The 10,386-nt window shown below is 38.6% G+C and overlaps 1 protein-coding gene across 1 annotated transcript in view; it reads left to right on the forward strand.

The window, feature by feature from the left end:
- SV2C (synaptic vesicle glycoprotein 2C) overlaps positions 1-9,501 on the forward strand; it is an 82,747-nt gene extending 73,246 nt beyond the window's left edge. Inside the window, exon 12 of the mRNA XM_061362047.1 lies at positions 8,750-9,501. Within this exon, the coding sequence (XP_061218031.1) occupies positions 8,750-8,933 (184 nt within the window). The 3' untranslated portion in view covers positions 8,934-9,501. The remainder of the gene's footprint in view (positions 1-8,749) is intronic.
- Positions 9,502-10,386: the final 885 nt, after the last annotated feature.

Raw genomic sequence — 10,386 nt, forward strand, 5'->3', positions numbered from 1 at the left:
CATCTCAGTTTCTTCATCAGCTGCCTGCAAGCCAGAGTTAAGGTTGCTTCAAAATCTTAATAGATTTGGTTTCTGTATGCATTCACACCGATCTGCCTCTTCACATATTAATTTTCTAGTGTCTGGATTTGAGGTAATTAAATAGTTTGTCCTGTCTTGTCTTTTTTATGAGAACTATCAAATTTTATGCTGTTTTAGCATAGCTTTTGCCTGAATTCTGTATACAACCTCAGTTGATTTACACAACTGCTAAAATATGTTCAAGGCTGTATAGATTTCAGGTGGTTGTCAGGTAGATGACGAAGTTCTGTTAAAAGTTGAAGATACTTCACTAATGGTAGTTGTAGGTAGTTTTCTGTCTTCCAGATGACACACATGGCAGTGACAATCATTTGATAATTTTTTTAATACACAAATTTTAAGAGATGGTCATAATGACTAGCTATAAACCAGACGATTTCCAATAAGCAAGTAAATTAACCCACTTTCACAATGCAAAGAACTTGTTTTAAGTCATCTTTTGTCTCATCATATCTCTTTTACCTTTTCTTCTTAACGTGCTATTCTGGACTAATCAGTACATTCTAAGAAGATTTTGGTCAGCTCTTGAAGGCCAAACCAATATATTCCATACCTCTGTTCTCAAGAAGAGTTGTTAAATGTCTTTCAAATGTTTTTGGATGCTTCAGAGAGCTCTCATACTCTTTCATAAACTTTCCATTTTTTTCAAACACTGCTTTGAAAAGAGGTGATGTATGTAGCAACTGAGGCACAAAGGAAAAATATACTGTTAAAACTTACTTTAACACTGTCCATTAGGAAAGGAAACCTGTGGACTGGCACATGTGGTACCAAATATCCAGTCACTGAGCATTTTTAATGAGGGAATGTCTGGAAATGTGACTTCCACTGCTCAGTGCTTCAGCAACACAAACCTGAAGGTGCTAAGCTGGACATCCAGAAAATGTGAAATGCATACTTTATGACTATTCAGTTAGCTTTATGTGACTTCCTCACGTCATACATGAATTTTGTGACAGGGGTAGTGATTGTATACTTTCTTCTGATAGCACTCAACTACTTTAACCATGGGACTCCTTTCTTATCTTGCAGTCCCCAGCCTAATTCACAGTGCATCTTCCAAACTTCTGCAGCAGAGGAAGGAAGCCAAGTTTGTGTTCTATCCTCAAGCTCTCTTTGTTCTCTGCACTGGCAGAGTGATGCGGAAAAAAAATACTGTGTGATGAGGTCATTATGGCTTGTGTTGTAGTGTGTGCCCAAGGGGCTTGCAGTAACATTGTAGTTTTCTACCTCTGCCTGTAATACAAATATGAATGGAAGAGAGTTCAAATTCTCTGAAGAATTAGCATATAGGAGGGTTTTATGACTTTAAAATGCAATCATTAGCTTTACATAAGTAATAAATATCTTCTTGTGAACTAGCTTGGGAAACACAAACTTTTCTAAGGCCAGACTCTTGTCAAGGAGTAGATACAACCAGTAACCCAAACCCAAACAGCAAGTGGAATAGAAGTAGGTCAACTTCTGCAAAGTAAATCGAGGTCAGATTGTATCAGATAACCTACAATTCATCAGTTTTACTACGGCTGCCAGATATCTGGTTTTGAATCTTGTCCAGGAGTATTTAAAATCCAGGTTTTGCTATAAAATGAAGTCATCCTGTTTTGCCTATTTTTAACACCTGTGAAACAAGCTCAGAAGGGTTTGGTCATAATTAAGTCACCTATCTTTATTTAGTTACATTTTTTGTTCTCCTTTTCTTGAGCCCTGAGAATCTGTTCCCAGAGTAATAAACGTTATTTGTAGGGTATTTAAGTCCAACTTTGATTTGCAGTGCCTGTTAGAAGAGATGTTTTCTATTCTTTTGAGTCATAACAACAGTCATAGACTTACAGCAGACCTCCTGATAGCTATTTTCTACTGCCATCCTGTGGATGTGCTTCAATTGCATTTTGCTGAAATTTCATGTTAATTTTTTTAAGGCAGGACATGTTAAACCTATACGATGCTTTGGGCAGTAGTCCAAGGCAGGGAGACAAATACCACAATTTTACTTGCACATTGAATGCTGTAATTCGCCAACTGGGACCAGTATTATTTAATATATTCATCAACGATTTAGATGAGGGAATTGAGTGTACTATCAGCAAGTTTGCTGATGACACTAAGCTGGGAGGGGTGGCCGACACGCCAGAAGGCTGTGCTGCCATCCAGAGAGACCTGGACAGGCTGGAGAGTTGGGCGGGGAATAACTTGATGAAATATAACAAGGGAAAGTGTAGAGTCCTGCATCTGGGCAGGAACAACCCCAGGTTCCAGTATAGGCTGGGGAACGACCTGTTAGAGAGCAGTGTAGGGGAGAGGGACCTGGGGGTCCTGGTGGACGACAGGGTGACCATGAGCCGACACTGTGCCCTTGTGGCCAAGAAGGCCAATGGCATCCTGGGTTGTATTAGAAGGGGGGTGGTTAGTAGGTCGAGAGAGGTCCTCCTTCCCCTCTACTTTGCCCTGGTGAGACCTCATCTGGAATATTGTGTCCAGTTCTGGGCCCCTCAGTTTAAAAAGGACAGGGACCTGCTGGAGAGAGTCCAGCGCAGGGCAACTAAGATGATTAAGGGAGTGGAGCATCTCCCTTATGAGGAAAGACTGAGGGAGCTGGGTCTCTATAGTTTGGAGAAGAGGAGATTAAGGGGTGACCTTATTAGTGTACATAAATATATAAAGGGGGAGTGTCACGAGGATGGAGCCAGGCTCTTCTCAGTGGCAAACAATGAAAGGACAAGGGGTAATGGGTACAAATTGGAGCACAAGAGGTTCCACTTAAACCTGAGAAGAAACTTCTTCTCAGTGAGGGTGACGGAACACTGGAACAGGCTGCCCAGGGAGGTTGTGGAATCTCCTTCTTTGGAGACATTCAAAACCCGCCTGGACACGTTCCTGTGTAGCCTTATCTAGGTGTTCCTGCTCTGGCAGGGGGATTGGACTAGATGATCTTTTGAGGTCCCTTCCAATCTCTAACATACTGTGATACTGTGATGATATCCATCTTTATATGGGTTTTTTGTTTGTTTGTTTGTTTTTTTAAGAACTTAGGATGTCTGGACATGAGAAAATTGCCCTTACCATATTCAGAAATAGTTGTAATAGTCTTTGCACATTATCAACACCCACAAAATTATATTCAGATGTTTTTATAATTTGCTCTGGTAGGCTTCACATTAGCTCTGGCAAGAAAGTTACCGAATTTCTGTGCTGCACACATTCAGTAGCACTGCAGGACCATGTAGTGTTTAGGTACTCTAACTATCAGCAATGGAAAGGTGGTCCTGAAATATATATGTAGGAATATAAGTACCTGTCTAAGAAGGAACATATGTGGCAATCACGGAACAAGCTCTTTTAATCTGAAGGCCTGAATAATCCTTCTATTTTTAACTGTTTGGACTATTGCCATTTTTGTGTGGGGCTCGGGTGAAAGGAAGCTGAGCATTTTACTTCATAGCAGGTTTCCCAGCAAGAGGTAAAAAACATGGGGGGAAATTCATTCTCCGTAAGATGCATCTTTCTATCAGACCTGACAGTTTTATAAGACTTATAAGACTTCTGCATTTTTCTTCTATCAATACTAAGCTATGTAACTGGTTTATCTCGCTGTGATTTTTTTTTTTTGTTGTTGTTGTTGTTAGTTGGATTTGGGGGGATTTTTTTTTTTTTTAATTTTTTTTGTTCTGGTTTGGTTTGGTTTGATTTGGTTTGGTTGATTTGGTTTGGTTTGGTTTGATTTGGTTTGGTTTGGTTTGGTTTGGTTTGGTTTGGTTTGGTTTGGTTTGGTTTGACTTGGTTTGGTTTGGTTTCCAAATTGTTTCACCAGCATTGTATCACTGATGTGCCAAGGGGCTTTAATGACATTCTCTGCCTGGACAAGGCGTTTTAATGACATTCTCTGCTACCGTACTCCTTTGACAAGTAATAAGGATTGTTCATGAAATCAAAATGGCATTTTTGTGTCAGTGCTTCACCTAGTAACTGATCAACATAACAGAAATTGGTGTAATGGCCTTATGCTGTTGGATTTTTTCATTTATAGGTGTGTGTGACACATCAAGTGTCTTTGATCATTTGCAGACTTTCTGTACGCTTAAGCGCTTTCCTGAAACACCGTAGCAGAGACTGAACTCGTGCTGCAACAGAAAACTCTTCTTGTACATGTATGTGAATTGCAGCATATTTATTGCCCGGCTATTTTCATTCTGGGGTCAGCAGGATTAAGTATAAAGGCATGAATTAATGCAGATTTTGGCTGATCTGAATCACAAACACTGTTCTAAGAAAGATGTTTAAAACCCAGCAAGTCTAAATTTACTATCCCTAGAGCTCAATATTTTGCTTAATGACTTTATTCTATTAGTACACAACAAATTCATATTCAAACACAGCATTAAAATTGAAGGATATGAAAGCAGACTATTGAACAGCTTGCAACAACATTTTACTTTAGCCTGTTCCTGCCAATGAAATGCATATTTTAGGGAAAAAAACATGCCTGAAAACTGCTTTAAGATCAAAAGATTGAAATTCTGCTGGGTTGTTCATGTCACACCATAAGAACAGCCAGGGGCAATGAAAATGGGCTTACTTTGTCTTACTCTGTTTAAAATTTTATAATATTAATGGGATTCGATTAATTGACCCCTTACAATTGGAAAAAATTAGTGAGTCCATTTTACAAAGGAGAACTGTTTTCTCAGTGCCAACAAATTATCTTAATTTTACTCAGATATAAGAGGTACTGTATAACAGAATTAGTTTAAGCCTTATTAAGATAATCTTGGCTATATAATCTATAGTATCCTAAAACACATTGTCAGCCCTGAATGTGCTATTTGAAGAGGAAAAGAAATATATTGCACAGGAAAAGAAATGATTCAAATTGCTCAGCAAACTGTGTTTGGATCCTGCTATTTCTAGTTGATACGAGCAAACAGCACCTGTAAAACATCTTACTTTATAAGGCAGTATAAAACAACATTGAATATAAATATAATATCCCCATATGTTTTGTCCTTTTGCGCATTTCCAAAGATTTCCTGCATGTATCCATCCAAATTTGCTTTGGTTAGATATGTATATTTTTTAGGGAGTTCTGGTATACCTCTGAATATCCTGAAGCTGTTGATGACTAGGTGTTTATTTTCTGCATATGAATGTTTGTGGGTTGTTTTTCTTTCCTGTTACTGTTATTTGGGGGCAAGTTTGGTTTCACCGAAGCATCAGCAGCTGAAGAAATTGTATTTACATGTGCAGACACTGAAAGCAACCAGTCACCACCACAACTTCAGAAATACTTTCTGTGTGTAAATTAGGCTGGAATTAGAATCGTTCCTTTCCTTCTTCTCTGACCTGTTCAGAATAGCTACAACCTGCTATTATGCTATCACATAAACAGTGTTTTCCAGGCTGGCTGTGTCATCTTTAACCTCTTCCTGCCTGTTTAAAGTCTATTTTACAACAGCCTTTTCTCTTCATGCTCCTTCTTCCTACCTGCACTCTCTTCCACCCTGGAAGATGCATCAGTCTGTAGCTCTTTCCCACTCAGGAGCTTTTCCTCATCCTGGATCAGCTTCCTCCAGATATTCTGGGCTTTATCTGCCCTTGCAGTATAGATGTTTCTGTGGTAGAGATTTCATCTTCTCATAGGCTTTGGAGGATTACTCCAGTAGGGTGGCTCTTGGCTGCTTCCTTCAGTGCATCTTCTACTCCTTCTTTATGCCAGTTCCTTCAAATGTCTTTCTTAAAATGGGCAAATTTTAACTTACCCATTCCTTCTCTGAGGAACATATTTTCAAGGAGCTGCTGCAAATATTTCTTTCTCAGCAAGCTTCATAAACAATACTTCCAAAGTTTTCTCAACTGCTGCCCTCAGTAGTATGCTCTCCAGTAGCCATCACTGGTCTGCACTGTCAGGCAGCATAGCATGTTGCTTATAGAATGGTGGACTCATAAAATAGTTAGGGTTGGAAAAGACCTTAAGATTATCAAGTTCCAACCTCCAACTTCCAAGCTGCTTATTTCCAGGATGTGTATGTCTAGCTGTTCTTGGCAGTAGCTATTAAGTAAAAATATTGGAAGTTTAATTAAATATGGAAAAAATAAGTAGGTAAGGACTTTGAACATTCAGGAGGTATATCTGAGTCTCTTTTGCTTGTTTTCAACATTTTTCTGGGTAGTTTCTGATTTGCCATTTACATGCCTGGTCTCTCCTTCCTTAGATATTGCTGATATGTATTGGCATGCATTATGTGCATGGGTACAATGTTTATCACAAAAAAAAAATTATGATTACTTTAGACATATAGTAATTACTTTTTAAAATTTCAGGTATTTTAAAGAGACACTGTTTTGATTGCTAGAGACATATCACCAAACTAATAATAAATATATTATGATAATGATCACTGAGAAAAAGAAATAAACTTGCGTTTTGTCCTTGGGTCAGAAAAAGCATGTAATACACAGAGCTGACACTGGAACAGTAAGTATCAGCTCTTCTGATTTTACTTCCATAATGTTTTATGCAAGAGGGTTGACTTTTGTCTGCAACCATGGACAAATGAATATTTAATAATAATGGGAAAAGAAACACTTCCTGGGCATACAATAATTGGTCTGTTCCATTTTTTAATTCTGTTCTACAAATGTCTTTTTAACTGATATAAGAATTTGACAGTAAAAGTACCATTACTTCACATTAGCACATTTCTGAGTCTTGTTTCAGATTCTGGAGTTGCCTCTACGAGCGAACTAGAGTTCTGTTTCTTAAACTAAAGTGATTTAGAAATACACCAGAAGGATCTACTTACATCATTCTTTTGGTGCAGGGCTGTCATGGTCTAACCCTAGCTAGACAGCTTGTTCACTAACTCCCCCCCTTCGTGCCCTCCCCCTACTCCCGGAGGGACGGAGAAGAGTATGAGAAAGAATGCAACTCCCACGGGTTGAGATAAGGGCAGTTTAGTAACTAAGGTATAACACAAATCACTGCTGCTACCACCAATAATAATAATGATAAAGGCAATAACAAGGGAAGAGAATACAACACCTCAGCACCAGGTGACCGATAATCCGCCCCCCCCCCCCGCCCGACCAAGCACCGACCGACACCTCCTCCACCCTTGCAGTCCCCCAGCCATTCCGGGTAACTCCCATTTACCTCCTGGGCATGACGTGCTGTGGTATGGAATACCTCTTTGGTCAGTTTGGGTCAGGTGTCCTGTCTCTGCTTCCTCCCGGCTTCCCGTCCTCCCTGGCAGAGCATGAGGCTCACAAAGTCCTTGCCCAAACCAAAACATTATTATTACCAGCTCTGTTCCCAGCCGGAAAGTAAAAACACAGCACTGCACCAGCTACCAAGAAAGAGAAAAAATGACTGCTACTGCTAAACCCAGGACAAGGGTCCTCAAGTATACCAGATCTGAAGCACAGCATGTCACAGGGCACAGGCAGTCCTGAAGTCCCCTATATCCTGGTCAGCTATACTAGAGAGAAGTTTTTACCTTTCCCCAGTATAAGGCCTACATGTAGGAAACCAGCACTCTTGAGATCCGGTCTGCAGTAGAACAGAGGAGACTGGTAGCTCTGGGCGGTGGCCATGTCCAGCAGTTTCTTGAGGCAGAGGATCCTTCTCCCTCGATAACACGGTTTGCCGTTTTCAAAGTCAGAGAGTAGTTCTAGGAAAAATATTGTTTATACCTTTTTTCCTTCTAATAACAGTACTTAATGTTAACAGGAAAGAAACATTTTGTTCTGAAACGAAGAACAGCTACTTTCCTAATTTATATTATTTTATCTCCGAGAGCACAGTGTGACCTCCACATACTCCTTCCCTCTTTCACTTCTAAGAAATCTGAGACATTTTAGAGATTCCATTGTACATATACTTTTTTTAAGATATTTTTGATAGGGAAAGGCTATTGCTGCAATGATGAGTCGTACAGTCAAGTAAAGCATAATTTATTAATTTAATTGCAGTTTGCATAACACATCTATGCACAGGTTACCAAACATCTAAAATACTTAATATAGGCTACTAAAACCACACCAGTGCAATGCAAAAGCCCCTCAGAGCTGCCTGTGTCATACCTTCTGTTGTCAATCTATTTCCTTTTCTCCAAAGTTTCTCAGATACCACTCCTGCACCAAGCAGGTTTTTATATACCCTATTCTCATTGCCTCCAAGACACAAATATTGATTATTACTGGAGGTCTCGTTTTTTTAAAAAGCACTGGTTGAATACGTACACCACCTGTAAGAAATCCATTTCTATTCAGTGCCCCAAGATGATCATTCTTTTATTCTGATGGCTTCTTTCCAAAATCACCAAGTAGCTCTCTGTCGAGCTCTTTTGATACCGCCTGGCTCCCAGTCCAGCATTTGAAGTATTACTGAATTTTCATTTGCAGGCCTTTGTTCTACTGTGGAGGTGTGAACTTACCTATTCAGACATTCATTTCACATTTTGGTCCCTAAGGCAGCAGAATGAATTTGCTTCAATAAAATGTTGCAACAGCTGAGCTTTTATTTCGCATTATAAAGACAAGCACAGAATCCTTCTTGGCATAAGTTCTGTTTAAGATGTTTGGGCTATACTGATTTATTCCTGCTGAGAATTTGCCTGAAAGGCTTTACTCTCTAGCCCATTTTTAAACTTTCTTCTGTTTTCTCTTCTAGGGCAACAGGTTTTGGCTTTTTGAATGCACTATGCAAAGCAGCAGCTGTACTTGGAAACTTAATATTCGGTTCGCTTGTTGGTATCACCAAAGCAATCCCTATTCTCCTTGCTTCTACTGTTCTAGTATGTGGAGGTCTCGTAGGACTTCGCCTTCCTGATACAAGAACCCAGGTGTTGATGTAATGGGAAAAAGCCATTTACTATTTATTTATTTATTTATTTACTTGTACAGATGTCAACCCTCCTGAACAATGGTGCAAAGGCTTCAGATTCTCAATGCTGAGTAGAGTGCTCAAATGTTGGAATTCAAACCCAAAACACATTTGGAGTGGCAGAGATTTAGAAACCTCTGTATGAAAATTTTAAATTTCAATTTTGTTTGCTTGCATAAATTGCTATTCAAAATTACTTAAAAATGTAAAGCTACCTCTTAAAACACATCTGGTGACATGTCCAGGACGGTAAAAACCATACTGATGATAAGGTATTTAAAACGTGAGCAGGTCATATTGTTTAAAAAATTCGGCCACTGCATTTGGAGCTTTTGTAAGAGTACAGATGCACTAGTCCATTACTTAGCAGTATTGGTGCAGAGAATGTTAACGTATCAATGCATGCAGCATTAATTAGGAAACTCTACAGACCACATCAGGGCTGATAATAGTAGGATCTCTTTAAAATGTTAGCATTAAAAATTCAATACAAATAAATACATTTATAAAATTATCCAAAAAGAGGGGCAGATCCTCTGATGGCATTGCTTTCAGTGGAGCTACAGAACTTGTATAAGCTGATGAACTATTTACCATCCCAAGTTTCACAGAACAAATCTGGTATAACACATAAGGAAAAAATTATCAAGATTTTTTCTAATTATGTCTGACAACATTCACTAGGTGATTGAACCATTGCCAAAGAAATTAAGGTCTCAGATAAGATCATACTGTAGCAAGATAGATTTTTTGGGTTTTGTTATTACTTTGTCTCTTGCTCATTTATATGAACTTGGCTTTGGGTAGTAATATCTATCACCGCATTCTGTGTCAGTCATTGTCTTGGTCATATTGAAAGAGTCACTAAAAGTCCACATAAGAACATCATTCCTTACATTTAAAGTTCACTGTTTATTTCCTGGTTCTAGAAGTTGCATTTTTCAGTTACTATCAGATGCCTGTGCTCCACATTGTAGCACCAGAATGTTACCCCAAGAAGTGTTTTTCTGGTATTAACAAAAGAGAAAGTTGGCTGAATTAAAAAAGCATATGTATGGAAAACTAGTGAGTATTTTTTTAATGTTGAAAACTTAAATATGATATAGTAAAACCAAAGTTTAGTAATTGTTTTTATTTTAGAATATAAATGGTCAAGACTTACTAGATGAAGTATTTTGTATTTAAATATGACTTAAACACATCTTTTAAATTTCTAAACAATCATGTTAAAAGGAGGAAGTATTATTTTTCATCAAGTTCCAGGTTAAAAAAAAAAAGCTGGCCTTGGTTTTGCATCTGTGGCTTCTGTCCACTAGTCATAGCCTTAGTATTATTTCAAGGCTGTTTTCTCCAATGAGATTATATTTGAGCTCTCTTTCTCTGTTACATTCATTAGTAGCATGAGTCCACCTTCTTGTACTTAC

This window comes from Neopsephotus bourkii, unplaced genomic scaffold (assembly GCF_033783945.1).
Source record: "Neopsephotus bourkii isolate Nb327-2 ecotype Australia unplaced genomic scaffold, CSIRO-AGI_Nbou_v1 NB_1076, whole genome shotgun sequence".
In the NCBI taxonomy this organism is placed as follows: Eukaryota; Metazoa; Chordata; class Aves; order Psittaciformes; family Psittacidae; genus Neopsephotus; species Neopsephotus bourkii.